The 20,604-nt window shown below is 38.8% G+C and overlaps 1 protein-coding gene across 3 annotated transcripts in view; it reads right to left on the bottom strand.

The window, feature by feature from the left end:
• LOC124777847 (DNA excision repair protein ERCC-5 homolog) overlaps nt 1–20,604 on the bottom strand; it is a 147,981-nt gene that overhangs the window by 19,197 nt on the left and 108,180 nt on the right. For all 3 annotated transcript variants that reach the window (XM_047253383.1, XM_047253380.1, XM_047253381.1), the window contains exons 7-10: nt 16,670–18,000; nt 13,446–13,544; nt 5,062–5,275; nt 238–489 (exon numbers count right to left, since the gene is read on the bottom strand). In XM_047253383.1, coding sequence (XP_047109339.1) covers nt 238–489; nt 5,062–5,275; nt 13,446–13,544; nt 16,670–18,000 — 1,896 coding nt within the window. The remainder of the gene's footprint in view (nt 1–237; nt 490–5,061; nt 5,276–13,445; nt 13,545–16,669; nt 18,001–20,604) is intronic.

Genomic DNA, 20,604 nt, shown 5'->3' with positions numbered 1-20,604 from the left:
TTTTAAAAATATAACATATTCTGGAAGATATATATGAAATTGTCAAAGCAATCTTCTATCACCCACATACTTTTTCTCTTGTCACCTTTGGTGACAATGAAGCTAGTCCTTTATCTTCACAAGACACGTAAGCCAGAAAAGCTAATATGATCTAAGTACACTTTTAAATTCACACATTTTTGACTAAATTTTCTTCACATGTGCTACAGATTGAACAATCTTATCAGGAAAACAAACCTTCACTTAGTTTAATGTCTCTTAGCTTATGCCTGAGTGCTGATCTCCCACCAGGTCCAGCAGCTTTTCCTGTGATAAGCCATTCACGAAACTTTCTCAATCCCCTGGTGATTGCTTCTACAGAATCTTCATTTCCACAAGGAAAGGCTGAAATGATCTCCAATGCTGTTACAGGGCCAATGCCTGATAATCCAGTAGTGTAATCACTACCAACCAGCAAAGCCAGTACTATAAGCTGCCTGCGTGTCAATCCTGTGAAATAAAAGACAAGAATGACTGTTACAAGGATAAAGCTATTGCAATTGTCTACTTATATTTTTATTCTTTTTACTGTCACAGAATTTGTGGACACAATGCATTAAAAACATATGAGGTGTCGCATGAATGTAAATGGGGCATTTCACTATTTCACTTACATTAATTAATGATCTCACTGCACAAAGAACAATGGGAGCACAGACGGAACATTAAGAACCAGAAAGTAAACATTTCCCATTATCATTTCAGGTCACTACTACGAAAAGCAGTCACTGAAGAAATGATTGATCACACACTGCAGTCCATTGTTGCTCATAAATAGACACACATACACACACACACACACACACACACACACACACACCTGTAACTCTGCTGGATGTACCAATGGAAGACATGGAGCTATCGATCTAGACAATGATGCTACATTTACAGACTCTGCCAGATAATGCACCGTACAGCTCTTACCATTGTGCAAGTCGTCTATGACTGTGTATGAGGTGGCTAAACTGATTCAGCACCTGTTGACTGGTGTACTTTATCAGCCAAGGAGCTAACTAACTACTGTGATGGTTTCCATCATTGCCTATCAATGTCACCCATCCTTTGACAACCTCCCTGTATTCAGTTGTGTGAATTCTTTTATAAAAAGATGAGGACACTTATTTTATTTTACTGTGGCCTTATTTGCTTTTGTTGCATGTTACTGGATACTTATGCTAGTGTAGTGAATAACTGTTGTCTTAAGAGAATGAGTCACAAAATATACATTGTGCATTTCTTACATAAAACTGATGCAAACATGCTCTGAAAGACGATTCAACTGCTCTTTCAGAGTAGGTCAAGACAATATGTTGCTACAGAGCATTTAGTTCATATTCTGCAACAGATGACTTGTGTAAGACCCCAGTTAACCCAAATGTCTTCAGTTAAAACTGCTGTGCACATAGGAAAATCTTTATTGTGCCAGAGGACAATGGAAATGAGTTGCCTGGTCAGAAGAACAATGGCTCCTGTCACTTTACACTGGTGGTGATATGAGTATGCACTGTCTTCAAGAATGGCCACTCAAAACATACTCTTGGCAATGTACATAGGCTATCAGCAGTAATAACATTAAATTACATTAGGTTAGCCATAGTTCAAGGATTCCAAAAAGAGGGGTGTGTAGTGATCAGTGCCTCCCTCAAATATGTCTGGTGCAAACTTCTCATAACCTCTAAAGATCAAATGATGTTTGTTGTGAAACTCTCAATGACTTAGTGAAGGCAACCCATATTTATTAAATGGGGCACAGAAATTTACATTTTAATCAAGAGCAATACAAGACAATTGTTTAAAGCTACTAAATATTATAATATTACAGTGCTAATGTAAATTATGTTAAAATAAATAAATTGGGTTTTTGAATTACCATGAAGATAATCTTCCATGGAGTACCGTATTTACTCGAATCTAAACCGCACTTTTTTCCAGTTTTTGTAATCCAAAAAACCGCCTGTGGCTTAGAATCGAGTGCAAAGTAAGCGGAAGTTCTAAAAAATGTTGGTAGGTGTTGCCACAACTAACTTCTGCCGTCAAATATATGTCGCGCTAGACAGGTGTGCTTTGCAGGCACAAAGATAAATACTGGCGCCAAAACCTCTGCGTCAGTAACTAAATTAAAAGGTAGAAGAATGTAAACATTATGCAATGTAGTCTTTCGTGTTTGCTGCTATTTCATTTAAATCCTGTCTGCCTAATAAACTACGAAACTAGAACAGCAAACGCGGAAGAATATACATACAATGTCATGTTTATATTTGTATTATTCTTATGCTGAATAGTGATACAGTCAGAAACTAAGCACGACAACTGACTAGATTTTTAAATCTAAGATGACCCTAATTTCTGTGCAGAATGTAATGTACTAAAGAAGTCGTCTGCAAAGATTTTCAAACAGAGAAAAATTTTCGCTAAACTCTCGTTCAGAACATCTTCTATCATACGCAGTCTGTTATTTGGTTCTTGTTGATCATTATCAAAGAAAGCAGCAGTTTAAGTAACAACAAATAGACTCTCGCCATTGTTTCGCTTATGAGGCAATTCCTCTCTTTTTTTCCCTTTTTTTTTTTAATTGTAAGCCGCGGTAGCTCGCACAAAAGCAAGCCTTGCCGCGAGCGGCGACAGGTCGTAAACACACATTATCAGAATGTAACAAACAATGCATGACACAGTACAATAATGCATTTTCAGCTTAGAGTGACATAAACACCTATAACAAAGAGAACGGCACTTATCAGATCAAAGCAAAATAAGCAATCGATTCAAACCAGATGAAGCACACGAAAAAGGAAGGGTACTCGTATAAATACGGACGGAGCACCTGACATAGCAATGGCTACCTGGTAAAGCTTAACTGTTAAGCTTACGACTCGAACCAAACTACTGTAGCTGTATCTTCATCCATTCGACCTCAATTGTGTTTCACGTTACAATGGACCAACTGTTTTTCGATTTGGAGGGGCGGTCTAAAACTTTTCTCTCACCTTGAATTTCGAGTCTCAAATTTCAGGAGCGGCTTAGATTCTGGAAAAATTGTTTTCCTTGATTTCGAGTCTCATTTTTCGGGTGTGGCTTAGATTCGAGTAAATACGGTATAAGGATATGTCTAATGGAAAATTTCTCAATTTTCTGATTAATATTTTCTGTTCGGCAACTTCTTCTACTCCACTGAAGAGGATCTTCACAGGAATTCCAAAATCTAATTTAGTGCTTAAAATGTCAACAAAAATAATCAGTCTTTCAAGATATAATTAATTGGATAGATAAAAGAATCTACTCATCAAGTGACAGCAAGATATTACAGTATGCTAGCTTTCAGAGCTAGTGGTTCCTTTTTCTGGCAGAAGGCTTGAAGGGGAATGAAGAAGGATGAAGGAAAAGGACTGGTGAGATTTAGGAAAAAGGGTAGAGTTCCGAAAAGTCACCCAGAACCATGGGTCATGGGAGACGTACAGCATGGGATGAGAAAGAAAGACTGGTTATTGGGAACTGCAATGGACAAGATTTGAAAATCTGAGTGTTTACAGGTGAAAGATTGGTAATATGCAAGACAGAGATTACTGCTAAAACATCATGCAAGAATTAACAAGAGTAAAAAGCAAAGTGAATTGTATGTGAAAGAGGTGGGAGGGGGATGGCAAGAAATTGACAGGTCAGAACCGTGTGGAACAATTGTGAATAATAGTTCGACAGTAACTGACACATTTCCTCGAAAGTGAGTGCAACCAAGTTTGAGAGGGGAGCCAACTTCTTAAATAAAAAAAACGTCTCTGGGGAAGTGACCTTCAGAGAGCAACATCAGAAACACAAAAAGCTGCCAAGTGGTGTTTCCGCTACTGCAAATACATGTCTCAATACTCCTTCGTATTGTTAAATGGTGGAAATGTGGGTGGGCAGGAGTCTGTCTGGGAGGTGAGCACAGTTTGGATGGGTTGGGAACCTCGCACCTGTATTCGTTCCGACAGAAGCTGAATTTTCTGATTTGAAAGGTCCATTTGCTGTTAGAACTGCTGTTTCAATTGCTGTCACAGGAGCAGCTGTCACTGTTGCACAAGCTGCACAAGTTTTGTGCCCACAATGCACTGTTAGCCTTATACCTCCTTACCAATTCTAGTAACTAGAATTGAGCAAGACTGTAGCACACCAGCCAACAGGTCGACGAGGAATCGCCTGTACAACACAGCCACACACAACAGGGACAACTGACAACAAAGGTCACACAGCGAAATGTCCAGACCAGAGAGCAAAACCAAATTGGATATCAAGATGCGGCAACTATCAGTGCCCAGAGCAATGATGAATACATAAATGATCACGAGTGTTGTAAGAACACGACTGCAGTTTGAGCCCCAACGCGACTGCAGTTTGAGCCCCAACGCTGCCGGCTTTATAGGACCGTCACAAGTGGCGACAGGCTGGTGTGGTGGGCACGGTCTGGGCACAGCACTACGGCAGCGACAGCAGCACTCGCAGGTTATAGGGGCGGCGTCTAGCGGCTGTCATCTACGTCTGTGCCTTTTGGCGGGATGTCAAAATTGTCGGACTGGGATACCAGATGAACCTCGCCTTACGATCATCTTCCAAATCCGTCATCACGGAAACAGACCTTACAATCTGCAGAAAGGACATCAATTGTTTATTTCCTATTACCTTAAGAGGGTCAACATTTCCCAGTTACCACATTTACATTTCGTATGAGCACAGTTTATTACGAATGGCCGAGGGTCCTGAGCTACTCGAAAAAGGGTGAGGGAAGACAGCAGAAGTGTCAGATTTATGCAATGTTATCATGCAAAGGCACAGAATATCTAATTAGAACAACCTATAAAATATCATGTCCCATCCTGTCTATAATTTCTGCTCCACACAGCTGAACATACTGCTGACCTTTTCACGATTTAGCTGTTCCCAGATCGTGCAATGTCAAAGCAAAATAAAAGTTTTAAATTGTTCACCCTGAGAATTAATTATACTTTTATTCAATCACTGCAAATTATCAGTACAAAAGCAATAAAAACTCACTGAAATATCGTTGGATTTCAGCTGCCTTGAACTGCAGAACATGCTTTTTCTGGTTGAAGAAATTTTTGTAAACATTCTGTCCACCAAAAAGCCAAATATCACTGTCATCTGTGATTGTTCCATCTGTCAATGAAACAGCATCTAGAAACGCACACTGTGCTTCTGCTTCCATTGGTGCAATAACGTATGGCACACCAAAAAGCTGTAGTAGTTCCTACCAAAATAAAGATATGTTAAATAGCCCATACGGCATTATAAATTTTTTATATGCCATTACAAAATTAAATGAGATATCAGCATAGCGAAATAAAAAAAATTAAAAAAAAACTTCAAAAATAAGAAGAATAGAAGAATAAGTCATTCTCTTTGAACTGCATTTTCTTTCTTTCTTTTTTCAGCATACAAAACAGGGATTCTAAAGCAAGAATGTTAGTTTAACTTATAAAACACTAGCATTGAGCAGGCACCATATAATTAAAACATTAATGTACATTCATAATGTGCTAGTTCTTATGTATAAAAAAAGGTGACAGCATTACATCACATCATCATCAGTACATTACTACGAGGGCAGTTCAATAAGTAATGCAACACATTTTTTTTCTGAAACAGGGGTTGTTTTATTCAGCATTGAAATACACCAGGTTATTCCCCAATCTTTTAGCTACACAACACTATTTTTCAACGTAATCTCCATTCAATGCTACGGCCTTACGCCACCTTGAAATGAGGGCCTGTATGCCTGCACGGTACCATTCCACTGGTCGATGTCGGAGCCAACGTCGTACTGCATCAATAACTTCTTCGTCATCCACGTAGTGCCTCCCACGGATTGCGTCCTTCATTGGGCCAAACATACGGAAATCCGACGGTGCGAGATCGGGGCTGTAGGGTGCATGAGCAAGAACAGTCCACTGAAGTTTTGTGAGCTCCTCTCGGGTGCGAAGACTTGTGTGAGGTCTTGCGTTGTCATGAAGAAGGAGAAATTTGTTCAGATTTTTGTGCCTACGAACACGCTGAAGTCGTTTCTTCAATTTCTGAAGAGTAGCACAATACACTTCAGAGTTGATCGTTTGACCATGGGGAAGGACATCGAACAGAATAACCCCTTCAGCGTCCCAGAAGACTGTAACCATGACTTTACCAGCTGAGGGTATGGCTTTAAACTTTTTCTTGGTAGGGGAGTGGGTGTGGCGCCACTCCATTGATTGCCGTTTTGTTTCAGGTTCGAAGTGATGAACCCATGTTTCATCGCCTGTAACAATCTTTGACAAGAAATTGTCACCCTCAGCCACATGACGAGCAAGCAATTCCGCACAGATGGTTCTCCTTTGCTCTTTATGGTGTTCGGTTAGACAACGAGGGACCCAGCGGGAACAAACCTTTGAATATCCCAACTGGTGAACAATTGTGACAGCACTACCAACAGAGATGTCAAGTTGAGCACTGAGTTGTTTGATGGTGATCTGTCGATCATCTCGAACGAGTGTGTTCGCACGCTCCGCCATTGCAGGAGTCACAGCTGTGCACGGCCGGCCCGCACGCGGGAGATCAGACAGTCTTGCTTGACCTTGCGGCGATGATGACACACGCTTTGCCCAACGACTCACCGTGCTTTTGTCCACTGCCAGATCACCGTAGACATTCTGCAAGCGCCTATAAATATCTGAGATGCCCTGGTTTTCCGCCAAAAGAAACTCGATCACTGCCCGTTGTTTGCAACGCACATCCGTTACAGACGCCATTTTAACAGCTCCGTACAGCGCTGCCACCTGTCGGAAGTCAATGAAACTATACGAGACGAAGCGGGAATGTTTGAAAATATTCCACAAGAAATTTCCGGTTTTTTCAACCAAAATTGGCCGAGAAAAAAAAATGTGTTGCATTACTTATTGAACTGCCCTCGTATTTTAATAATTCATAACCTACAGTACCCACTGGATCTGATACACGAAATGACAGTCACATAAATAAGACTACAGAGCTGTAGAGGAACTTAACTGCACAAGCCACCTCAATGAAGTAATCCTGTAAACATAGTTCTTACAAATTGTTGCACTTTTTACTGAAGAACTTCTATGTACAGATACTGGCAGACACTCTCTCTCTCTCTCTCTCTCTCTCTCTCTCTCTCTCTAGTTTCAGCAATAACTAGCTATGAATAGTGTTTCTTTATTCATTTATTATTTCTATTCTTTACGCATTATTACTTTGATAACCTATGCTTTCCTCATACAGCATTTCACTAATTGCACTGGTGTACAAAGTGACTGTTTAGAAAATTTTATCTTTGTGCATAAAAGCACAGCTACTTCATCATAGCTTTAGCTGACTTCTTGTTCCAATTTATATTACTGATTAATATTTTTCACTGATAGCTGAAATGTGGATTTACAGCAAGTGGAAACAAGACACTGCTATACATAGCATCTGTAATAACCGAGTTTAAGTGGGATGCACATAACAGGTAGAATTGAACAAAGAGCTGTAACTGTTTGCACTGAGACTGTGTAAAACTGAAGCACATGCAAATTCTATGATGACAGGAAGAAGGGAATGAATGAATAAATAAATAAACAAACAAAAATGCATTACTAATAACAAATTTGACAAACAATGTTAAGGTCCAGTATGCTCAAGAAGAAAGTAGTATGAGGCTGGTTGCACTAATGCAACTCAGCACAGTGCAGGCTGATGTGAGAGTGTGCACAGCTGTTGTACACAGAATCAACAGCAGTCACCATGCTAATGAGTTACAAGTGAGTGGATGTGCAGCTATGTTTGTATGCAGTCAAGCCCAGCCGTAATTAACTGCACATTATGTCAAGCAGCTTTCCCAACATCCAACGAACAACTTCAAAAGAAACAGAGGTGCTATAGTTGCTTTAGGTTGTGATACATTTTCCCATATGTTGCTTCTAATTCATGGTGCCAAATTTGCCTCAACCCTCTCATTAAGGATACGCTGCCTGGTGCTTCCTACTTGGAACTAATCCATAATATGTTGTAAAGTAGCACGAGTTCTTCCATTAACCTATCCAATACATCTCAAATATTTTCCTTGTAATGTCACCTCAAGATAAAATGGGAGCCTGCAATAGTTGAGAGTCTTCTGACATACATGCTGTGTCCAATAGGGCACACAATTCACTGTACAATGTCAGGTTGTGCAAAGTTTGTACATTTTTCCATAAGTTTAATAAACACAACAGACACCCATAATGGACTTTAGTCATCAATAATATATTCTCCTTCCTGCCAATACTGGCGTAACTTGTGATTCTATGACTGTAGAAATCACATGGTCTCGAAGTGAAGAACTCATCAGTATGGAGTGCTTTTCATCCAGGAAGGAAGTTTCTTGGAGGTTATTCAACAGAGATGAGAAAGGGTGAAAATCTGATGGTGCTAGATCAGATGAGATGGGCATGGAATGACTTCCCAATTCAATTCCTGTATAGTGACTAGAAGAATGCGGGCAGGTGTTAACATGGACTAGCATCACTTGACGCAATCCTCCTGGTCGTTGTTCTCTTGGACTGCATCTGCAAAATGCTTTAGCTGTTGACAATAAATATGAGCAGTGATGGGTATGCCATGGGGAAGTAATTTGTAGTACACTGCACAGTTGCTGTTCCACCAGATGCATAACACTATCTCTTATGGATGCATGCAGGTCTTTGTGCGCGGAATTGCTATTTTGTTTGGGCTCAACCATTCCTTTCTTTTCCTTATGTTACCACAAAGACACCTTTCTTGCCACCAGTAGTGATATAGAATAGAAATGGTCGTGTTGTTCATGAGCCTATTGATGATGAATAAGCAGAGATGCATATATTGGACAAATTCTAGTGTCAGATTCCAGTCGTCGGCTTTGAACAATGACATCATACCTAAGGCAAAGGTGATACATATAGGCAGTCTATGAAAGCAAGGCTCATACTCATAAACAAACAAATGTAGCATGCAGTAAAATTACAATCACATTTCACACAGTTATTTACTTAGTCATGAAGTAAGTTATTTACTTAGTTATGAAGTGTATCAAAACGAACTGAAATTGACAATAATGAAAATAATTAAGAACAAGAATTTTTAAAAAAATTTTTCATTTGATAAGAATTATTCTCGCAATTTATGACAGTAGAAAAGCACAGAGAACCTTTAAACTGCGTTACAGTAAAGCACATGGTGAAGTCATACTAATATAAAAGGGCATTAATCTTACTGTTAATTACTGAATGTAATGGGAGAAGCGCATAAAAGTAGGGATTTTGGGCAGGGAGAAACTAAAAGTAACAGAACAAAAGGAAAATGAAATGAATGACAACAAATATGAAACAGTAGCATTAAATATGGAGAAACCGACACACTAAATTTTAAAAGAAAAGCCAGTACACAACTAACGAAAATCCACAAAAAATTGCGAATATTGGAATCAAATCCAACCGTTCCATGATTCATATGTAAATTATTTTTGCAAGAGTTGAAACATAACAGCATTTCAACATTTGTAATTGCTCTCTAAAACTACTGCACTAAAATATCAAAAATTAGAATCGGTATCTTGATTCGACCTTCTTTATAGTTCAATTCTAATAACTGATTCCAATATTAGTAACTCTTTTACAATAGTTCAGAGAGCAATTACAAGTTCTATTAGCCTACATTTTAGTGCACACACCTGCTGAAAAAACGATCTAATTAATAAATCGAGTGGCTGGAATGGGTAACTAGAACTGACTTATACAGGGTGTTACAAAAAGGTACGGCCAAACTTTTAGGAAACATTCCTCACACACAAAGAAAGAAAATATGTTATGTGGACATGTGTCCGGAAACGCTTACTTTCCATGTTAGAGCTCATTTTATTACTTCTCTTCAAATCACATTAATCATGGAATGGAAACACACAGCAACAGAACGTACCAGCGTGACTTCAAACACTTTGTCACAAGAAATGTTTAAAATGTCCTCCGTTAGCGAGGATACATGCATCCACCCTCCGTCGCATGGAATCCCTGATGCGCTGATGCAGCCCTGGAGAATGGCGTATTGTATCACAGCCGTCCACAATACGAGCACGAAGAGTCTCTACATTTGGTACCGGGGTTGCGTAGACAAGAGCTTTCAAATGCCCCCATAAATGAAAGTCAAGAGGGTTGAGGTCAGGAGAGCGTGGAGGCCATGGAATTGGTCTGCCTCTACCAATCCATCGGTCACCGAATCTGTTGTTGAGAAGTGTACGAGCATTTCGACTGAAATGTGTAGGAGCTCCATCGTGCATGAACCACATGTTGTGTCGTACTTGTAAAGGCACATGTTGTTGCAGCACAGGTAGAGTATCCCCCACTGAGTGTAGGTGGAAGAACATGGGGCCCATCAAGACATCACCAACAATGCCTGCCCAAACGTTCACAGAAAATCTGTGTTGATGACGTGATTGCACAATTGTGTGCAGATTATCATCAGCCCACACACGTTGATTGTGAAAATTTACAATTTGATCACGTTGGAATGAAGCCTCATCCATAAAGAGAACATTTGCACAGAAATGAGGATTGACATATTGTTGGACGAACCATTCGCAGAAGTGTACCCGTGGAGGCCAATCAGCTGCTGATAGTGCCTGCACATGCTCTACATGGTACAGGAACAACTGGTTCTCCCGTAGCACTCTCCATTCAGTGACGTGGTCAACGTTACCTTGTACAGCAGCAACTTCTCTGACACTGACATTAGGGTTATCGTCAACTGCACGAAGAATTGCCTCATCCATTGCAGGTGTCCTCGTCGTTCTAGGTCTTTCCCAGTCACGAGACATAGGCCAGAATGTTCTGTGCTCCCTAAGATGCCGATCAATTGCTTCGAACGTCTTCCTGTCAGGACACCTTCGTTCTGGAAATCTGTCTCGATACAAACGTACCGCGCCACGGCTATTGCCCCGTGCTAATCCGTACATCAAATGGGCATCTGCCAACTCCACATTGGTAAACATTGCACTGACTGCAAAACCACATTCGTGATGAACACTAACCTGTTGATGCTACGTACTGATGTGCTTGATGCTAGTACTGTAGAGCAATGAGTCGCATGTCAACACAAGCACTGAAGTCAACATTACCTTCCTTCAATTGGGGCAACTGGTGGTGAATCGAGGAAGTACAGTACATACTGATGAAACTAAAATGAGCTCTAACATGGAAATTAAGCGTTTCCGGGCATATGTCCGCATAACATCTTTTCTTTATTTGTGTGTGAGGAATGTTTCCTGAAAGTTTGGCCGTACCTTTTTGTAACACCCTGTATAGGAGGTCAATTCTAGTTAACGATTCCAACCAGTTCATGGTTCATAATTTTGGGCATTTTTGCAGTAACTCTGTGGACTATGTTTTGTGGGATTTCTAGATTTCTTATTGATCTCAGAAGTACCACGAAAAAGTGGCAAATTTTGTAGGTACAGCTACCAATTTTTTTTTCTCTTTTTCATAGTAGTGACAAGAGTAAAACCAAATGAAGAAATCCTGTAACTTTTCAGTGCACACACTTGTTATTAAAACAATCTAAATAATGAACCATGGAATTGCTGAAATCGGTAACTAGAATTGACTCTAGATAGCGATTCCAATACTTGTCAGACCCTAATTCTCATGAGTTTTTGTTACTTGTGTACTGATTCTATTAGATTTAATAATAATTATTACAAATTAACACTATTTCACAATAGTATGACTTCATCATGCACCATACTGCGGATTTAAAGGTTATGTGTGTTTTCCTTACTCTCACAAATCATGGTAATAATGTATTTTAGACATATATACTTCTCCTTTTCTGTTCTTAATTTTCTTCGCTACCTTCAGTTCTTTTCTACATAATCTGTGACTAAGTAACTAATTATATGAAATGTGATTGTAATTTTATTGTATGCTACATTTGTTTGTTTAAGAACATGACCAGCTGCTTTGTACATTATCATTTTGTCATTTAGAGATTGTGGGTAGAGCTGTGCTGTGTACACTAGAAAATGGAGTGCCAATTGGAGAAATCAGAACATTCCTGACATATTTTACTGTTTGAGTTCAATAGAGGGGTGACAGAAGTGGATGCTGTCAAAAACATTTGTGCCATATATGGCAATAATGCCATTGGACAGAGCACAACAAGAAAATGGTTTTCTCATTTTAAGGAGGACTGTTTTGACATTAGTGACCCTCCATGTTCAGGAAGACCTTCAGGGTTTGATGTAGCTTTTCTGCCTTAAGTATGACGTCACTGCTCAAAGCTGCCGAGTGGAATCGAACACTAGAATTGACCCCTTTTGAATCTTCCCCATTGCATGCAGATGTCACACGATGGTGGAATGATTCCAGTTCATCACATTTGTCAGTTATTGAGTACACTAATGTGGCTTATTGTGTTTAAAAGATCCTCATCAAACCCTGAAGGTCTTCCTGAACATGGAGGGTCACTAATGTCAAAACAGTCCTCCTTAAAATGAGAAAACCATTTTCTTGTTGTGCTCTGTCCAATGGCATTATTGCCATATATGGCACAAATGTTTTTGACAGCATCCACTTCTGTCACCCCTCTATTGAACTCAAACAGTAAAATATGTCAGGAATGTTCTGATTTCTCCAATTGGCACTCCATTTTCTAGTGTACACAGCACAGCTCTACCCACAATCTCTAAATGACAAAATGATAATGTACAAACTCAGATAGCAACAGTGAAGTATAAATAAAAATGACAATCAATAAATAAACCTATAGCAGCCGGAATACCAACATGGATAACAAACACACTAGGAACTTATGCCCCAACCTAATAGGTACACTGAACACATCAACTGTTATACACATACACAGTGTACAAAACAAGCGATAGCAACACACATAAAAGCCACAGGACACCCATTCAAAGATGATCCTCAGATACTCCACCACATTAAAAAATCACAAACAATGGATTTCATGGGGGAGCTTGAGATTTTTGTACAATACAAAAAGCAAGAAGAAAAACAGAAAATCACACTTGCAAACATCACCAACAATGTACGTATAAACAAATGCTCTTAAAAATGAGAATAAATTCTCAAAACACATTGTCTAATCATAAAAAATAAGTACTGGTTCACGTTTTCATTATTTAAATCAAGTACATCACAGTTTTACACCTCTCCAGATATGAGTGTAGTGTCTTAACCACTACATTACCTCACTTGGTACAGGAGAGAAATCTGCTATATGAGACACCAAACTGGATAGCCTGTTGTAGATATATTTATACACAAAATTATCAATGTAGACCAGTGCATACACTAAGTGGCAGTTTATAAAAGTACAATTATTTTGAAACACACCAGCAACTATAGAAATCTCACCTGAGCTTCCAAATTCATCTGTTCTGTTATACTAGATGCTAATCGTTCTTGTCGTCCCCTTTCAGTGAATAACAGACGCTGCTCTTCTTCCAGCAAATTCTGAAAATAATTAATGAGTCACTAGGAAGCTATCTTTTCATTACAACTTACGGTAAATAATAAGTGTGTAAGATGCTAGTGTTGTAGTAAAGCAACAGAAATCATATATTTTTTTAAATTTAATACTCTTAGTTACAAGAGTGTCAATTATAGAATTTGTTAATAAACAATCTTTTTAAAATATTTGATTCGGATCATAATCATAGAAATTACACACAAAAATGACACATTAAACATGTAAATTTAACTTATGGAAATGATTAAATGTGCCCATCTTTCTGGCATACTTTGAGGCATGTGGCGCACATACAGCACTGCAAGAACATAACACAGGATTATCACTTAATTTGCTAGAATAGTTATAATATAAGGGCTGTTCAATAAAGAATGATCATAATATTTTTATGGTCATAATTTCTTGCTAAAATTCAATCTTATGATATTTTGTTAGCTTAATGTGCAACAAACACGCCATAGTAGTTTCTCTGTTGGGACTCATGGTTCCCACCTGTGAGAGGTAGGCAAGGTCAGACATGTTCAGTATCGCCTACCACTGCAATGGAGGTAACGCGCAAGGAACAATGTGCGGCTTTGAAATTCTGCTTTCGTCTCAACAAATCTTCAGCTGACGCTTGTACAATGTTACATGATGGCCATGGAGAATCTGTTCTTCCCTACAGCACAGCTTGAAGGTGGCTTAAAATTTTTAATGAGGGGAAACAATCAGTTTCGAAGAAAGGTGGACCCAGTGCTCCAGTTACTGCTCTTACAGAAGGAAACATTGACACTGCTGCTGTCATTGTGAGACAGGACTGACAAATTACATAAGATCACTTTCTGAAATACTGAACATTTCATTGGGTGCTACTCACACATTGGTGACAGAAAAATTACATGACATGTGTTTGTGTGCAATGGGTTCCAAGATGGTTGATTCCCGAACAAAAGGGCATTCGCGTGCAGATCTACATGCATTTAAAGTTTATGTTAGAGGCATCTAAAGTTGATGTTATAGGAAGATCCGGAGTTTCTTTTAAATGTAATCACTGCTGATGAAACTTGGCTACATCATGACTTTTTTCTATTCCCTAACATGAAAAATGCCTTCGTGGGAGGCATTATCAATCATCAGAAGCAGTGGTGAAAGGCTGCGGAGGCAATTTTGAGGGACCTCTCACAAAATGATTTCCAGCATGTATCTGAAGACGGGTAGAAATGCTGGAACAAGTGCCTCGCATTCCTGGAAGACTACTTTGAGAAGGACCATCAAAATTATGAGGATGAGTAAAGATATGTTGTAAAAAAAAAAGAAGGATTATTCTTTATTGAACAGCCCTCATAATTAACATGGTCTTTCCCCAGTGCACACAATTTCCACATACTGAAAATTACTACATACGGGGATGTGCATTTAACTTAAATTTTAAAGGCAAGGACAGTAATTTTTTTTTTTAAGTTTTGTTCTTCTGGAAGAAATACAAGAAATAAATATGTACACAAAAGTGAAGTGAGTCATGGCTTGGTGCAAGCCATTTGACGTGACACCACTTCTGTCAACTTGAGTGTTAATGTGGACTAATGATTTTTTTTTTTTTTTGAGTATCAAATTATGTACATCATTGTTCCTTTTGCACCAAAGCAGGTTATTTACAAGAAATGTCATGAGAGGAAACACGTACTGTGCAGCAGTAGCTGAAGGGCCTAAATCTTTAAACAGATGTCTACAGATGATTGTGGGTGAGCACCACATAATATTCTTACAGCATGTTTTTGAGTAATGACTAGTTTCTCTCTTAAAGATGAGTTACCCCAGAAAGGTGAATGAAAAATGAAACTCCATAATGATCACCAACATTCAACCACGTACTTGGACAGATGTTTCAGAAAAACCACGTGAGCACTGAGGTTATCTAAAAGCTATAAAGTAATGAACAGACTACAAAAATATTTTTTATGATTATTATGAATATCAAAAATGGTTCAAATGGCTCTGAGCACTATGGGACTTAATATCTGAGGTCATCAGTCCCCTAGAACTACTTAAACCTAACTAATCTAAGGACATCACACACATCCATGCCCGAGGCAGGATTCAAACCTGTGACCGTAGCGGTCGCGCGGTTCCAGACTGAAGCGCTAGAACCGCTCAGCCACTTCGGCCGGCTATTATGAATATCCAGCAAGGATTAAATTTGTATGAAAAATGAGACCATACATGAGATCAGTGCATTACTGACAAAAATATATTTAACTGATGACGAAACTAGTTTTATGTGATAGTCCCCCACAGCAAAAATATCATTTAGTGTGACAGTAACATGATCCTTGCCTCCCCCTGAAATGAGAGTCCCTGAAATTTACACCCAAATATGTTTCATGATGCAGAATATCTGTAGTTTAGTATCTACCAGTGCAGTTTGTTGAGTATATCTGTATCACAACCAAACAATCCCATTACAAACCACACTGAGCTCATTTTAGAGCTTTTTTTTTTTTTTAAGAAAATGTTTCATAAGGTAGATTCTTCCATGAATTAACAATATATTTTAAAAATTATAGGAGTGATATAAGCTTGACTGTTCATAAGTGGAATGAGAAAAAGAAGACAGATTGGAGCTGCTTCTATAGTAAAATCAAAGGAACTCTGTCTACTTGTAAATGAATGCAGAAAATGTCATGTTGGCAATTTTATGCAGAATTTATTACGAGGAAAGTGGTGTGAATGCATATGGATTTTCCTGAGCTGGCAAAAAAGGAGCAGGGTGTCTGCATCCAGCCAATGTGCCGCACCCTGAATTTCTTCATACCACAAAATTCTGGATAAATATATTCAACTGCTATTAGTTATAGCAGTTATTCAAAAAAATTGAAGATTGTACTCTGGAGCGAGGAATGTGCACACACATGTGGAGGCATGGTCCTTAAGGAGTGGCAGAAGTAATCACTGCTTCATATGGCAGTAAGGAACAAGATAAAGAAATAAAGAATTTCCAATTTTTGTACATTTAAGTTATATCAAAATCAAATAACTGAACTGAGATCTGCTAAACGACTGTGGAGTGATTCTAAAAGACAAACAAACCACTACAGAATAAAATTGCTTGGTGACAATAAGTGCTACTTACTTTCATTGTTTGCAGTTTTTTTTCAGTTGTCACTGCATCTTCCTGAACTTTTTCTTGAGTCTGTAGTTCTTTAATTGTTTGGAAATCCTCTTGGCCATCTTCATGTGTGACTTTCAAGCTGTGCTTTACAGCGCTGTGTTCAAATGTCTCAGATGCTGCCACATCATCTGCATAAGGCACTTCTGCAATATGCCCAGTATTATGACTACTGCTAATGTCCACAGTAGTCACATCATTAATGTTACATTCCTTTGAAGTAACAACTACATTTTCATTCTTTGCATCAATTTTTTGTGGAAGAGAAAAAGAGAGATCATTCCTGTTTTCATTATCTTCAACATGCAGCAAATTTTTATTACCTGCATCACTTACATTAGAAGTAGGAGCACTATTGTGTTTCTCTTCTGTCACATCTGGGGATTTTGTGAAGATGTCTGCAAAAATATCATCATCTAGGTTGCAGTCATCTTTTTTAATCACAACTTCAAGGAGAGTCTTTGCTTTCATGTCACTCACATTCTGTGCACTATTTGTATTGCTGTTAACTTCCACAAAATCTACTTCACTGTCACTTGATTGTACTTCAACGATGCTTTCTTCATTAAGTTTAGTTTCTTTGATGGTAATGGCTTCAGGAGATTTTTCACTGGCATCTGAACAAACTAGCTGTGAAACAGCCCTGTTTCTTGTTTCCTTTTCAACAGATGTGTCCTGAGTATCAGTGTGTTTATTGATAGTTCTGTTTATCTCTGTTTCACATGTAACATTTTCATATCCATTTTCGTGTTCTGTTTTCAACAATGAGTCCATGTCATTCAACTGCAGCTCGTCTGTAACAGGTACTGTCTTATCACTTGTTTCAGATAATTTCATAGTTGTACAATCTATAAGTTTATTTTCTGCTTCACGAGGATTAGAATTATTTGAGTTTACCGAAGTCCCTTCACAATGTAATAATTTATCCTCTGGTGGTATGCTTTTACTTGTTGTTGGTTGAGGATTTGTGTAATCCAATGATTTATTAGCTTTTTTCTTACGTATCTGATCCTGAATAATTTTCAATATCTGTTTTTGTGTCAGGCCACTATTTTCAAACATAAAATTCTTTGCTAACCTCATTGTTTCATCATCATCACTCATGTCATGGTCAAACTCATCATCAGATACCCAATTACTTTCATAAACAACATTGTTCTCTGTGACAGTGCGAATGTCATTGTCACTTTCATCGGACTTCGAATGTTGATCAGATGCACTTTCAACTGTAGGCACAGTTTTGCTACTCCCTTCTCCTGTAAGCTTTTCATTATTTCCAGCATCATTTCCAGAATCTGAAATAAGTAAATAGGTACGCCAATGGATCAATAATGCAAAGGAGCATACACTGTGCGTATAATGCTAAGAAAATGTAATGGTAAGTAAAGAAACTATGGTGGAAAAAAAAAAAACCAACTACCCCCCCCCCCCCCCCCCCCCACACACACACACACACACACAAAGAGAAAAGACAGAAAGAGATTGGGTCGAGTAATATAACTGATACAGATAACCAGGGTTGCCACAAGTTACCCCAGATGAAATTCCTGATATTTCCTCGATTTCCAGACAAGTTTTAGCATTTTTCCCTGACAATTTTGAGATCTCAAGGGTAAGTAAAGACATAAATTGACAAAAAATTGTATGGATTTCCTTATTTCTAAACATGTGAGCAAAGATCTTAAGTACTAACATCAATATCTTTTGTGATGAACTGTTTTTAGATGGAGGAAGCAAGTCAAATGATATGTATGTTTCATTAAGACCACTGGTGTTATTTTATTTCAATAAAACGAAACACATCTGATAACAAAAATACGCATTTCCTTGGAGTTGCAAGACAGATTTTAAATACCTTCACTGATTTCAGAAATAACCTCAGAAAAAAGTAAGCCTCTTAAAAGAAGTGCGTAAGGCCACGAGGAGTTGTGTAAACCAACACAGTAGGTGACCACCAGTAAAATGTTGGTTTTTCTCAGTTATTATCCACTGTGTTATGTCTATTATTTACCAGGTACTGTGTGATTTTTCTATCCAGAAATACATGAGTACGTAGCATACAATCTGCCAGCGACTGTCACAGTTTTCTCCTTTTTACCATCCATACTTTCAAATATATAAACTATTTTCGAAGTGTCAAAAATGTACTAGAATAAATGTCTACAATGTACTTGCCGTGAGACAGTTGCAATTCCTGAAATCCATCACCATGGCCTCTGGCCTGGCGAGGAGCACTGCAGTCCTGGATCCATGTATAAATCACAAAAATCCGCTGCATTACTCACACACAAACAGATCCAGCCTGCGGGCAGGTCGGTGAGACTAGAGCCAATGGGCAGGGCCTGCACATTAGTGGGAAACAATGGGCTTCAGATTGGCAGGCCCAATCCATTAATAAATACCCACAGAAATTGCCTGCAGTTTTCGCAGGTCATGGCAGTCTGCTTACATGGCCAGCTATTCACGTGTCACAGACACCTTGTTGATGAAATCAGAATCCATGCAATAGATAACTTGCACAAATACTCTGAGAATCAATACTAATGAGGACAGGTAGTAACAACCGTATAGGTGATCGCTGAGTCGCAGACAGACACATGGAAAAGACAATCAAACTCCCACAACTATATTTTTGGCCATAGCTTTCGTCAGAAAACAAGAGCTTACACGCATTCACACAGTCACTCACATACACCTCATGCCACATGACCACCATCTACGGCTGCTGCATCTACACTCTCTGAGAATCAGATCCAAGCAAACCACTCCTCATCCCTCCCTGCCTCTCGTTGTCAGCTGCTAGGCTAGTGCCAACAGGTGGTGGTGGCACTGACTGCAAATTGAGTGGAGTGGTAGAAACGGGAGAAGCAGTAAGAATGAGGGAGTAGGGAAGCGGCACACATACTCAGCTGCACCCAGCCAGTGATGATGCATGACATCTCAGTAAACAAACCATTTTATCTACTGCCAAGGGGAAGGCCTCAGACACGGCCAACCGATTGGGCTAAAATTTGGCAGGTCACTTCTGTACCACCTAAAACAAAGCAATCTAAGATATTTTGGGTCAACACCCCCCGCATTTTTGAGAAAATCACCCCTAAAGGTTATGATGAGCAATCGACTCAAAATTGGAGGGATTGATAGATAATTGCAAACAGAGGAATTTTCATCATAAGGTATGGATCCGAAAACGCATACAATTCCACAAATCGAGGAAAGAAACTTTTACAACTGTCGCTTCTGTATCCACATGGTAAACACTTTTTAACAACAGCACCAATAGCGCAACGGCTAAGGTAACTGGCTGGGAATCGGAGAACCCGGGTTCCAATCTCGAAGAAAGCTAGCGGATGTTATTCTTTTCATTTGTATTTTTCCATATCTCAACTGATAGGGATAGGAGGGTTAATAAGGTAAGTAAATCAATAAGGAATGATAATAATAAGGCAGGCAAATAAATTTCTCAAACCTCTTGGGGTAGTAAACAACTAAAATGTTACTTGAGGTCACTTTACAATGGCTCTTTCAGTCACTGTTACGTGTCCTCACTTTTCATCGAACAACTAGATGGATGGTACTTGTCATATAAAAATTTGAAACAAATATACTCACGGCACCAAGAACATCTAATGAATGCAATCTTTCGAAAGCTACACTGTTCCTTCCAAAGAGTCGGCAGAAAACAAACTTGGTTTACATTTAAAAATATGTCTTTTTCGGGAATTAATTTTGATGCGTACCACACATACAATATCATTGCCTGAAAATTGGTGCTGACAGTTGGTTATGAATTATGCTGTAAATAGTTATTGCATCCGTGCGGTTGTGCAATTCCCGGTGGGATTCCAGAAGCACACTGAAATTCTGAAGCTTGGAAATAAAGTTTTTAACCTGGCGAT

The sequence above is a fragment of the Schistocerca piceifrons genome, chromosome 2 (assembly GCF_021461385.2).
Source record: "Schistocerca piceifrons isolate TAMUIC-IGC-003096 chromosome 2, iqSchPice1.1, whole genome shotgun sequence".
In the NCBI taxonomy this organism is placed as follows: domain Eukaryota; kingdom Metazoa; phylum Arthropoda; class Insecta; order Orthoptera; family Acrididae; genus Schistocerca; species Schistocerca piceifrons.
This window is presented reverse-complemented; position numbering and strand designations above follow the sequence as displayed.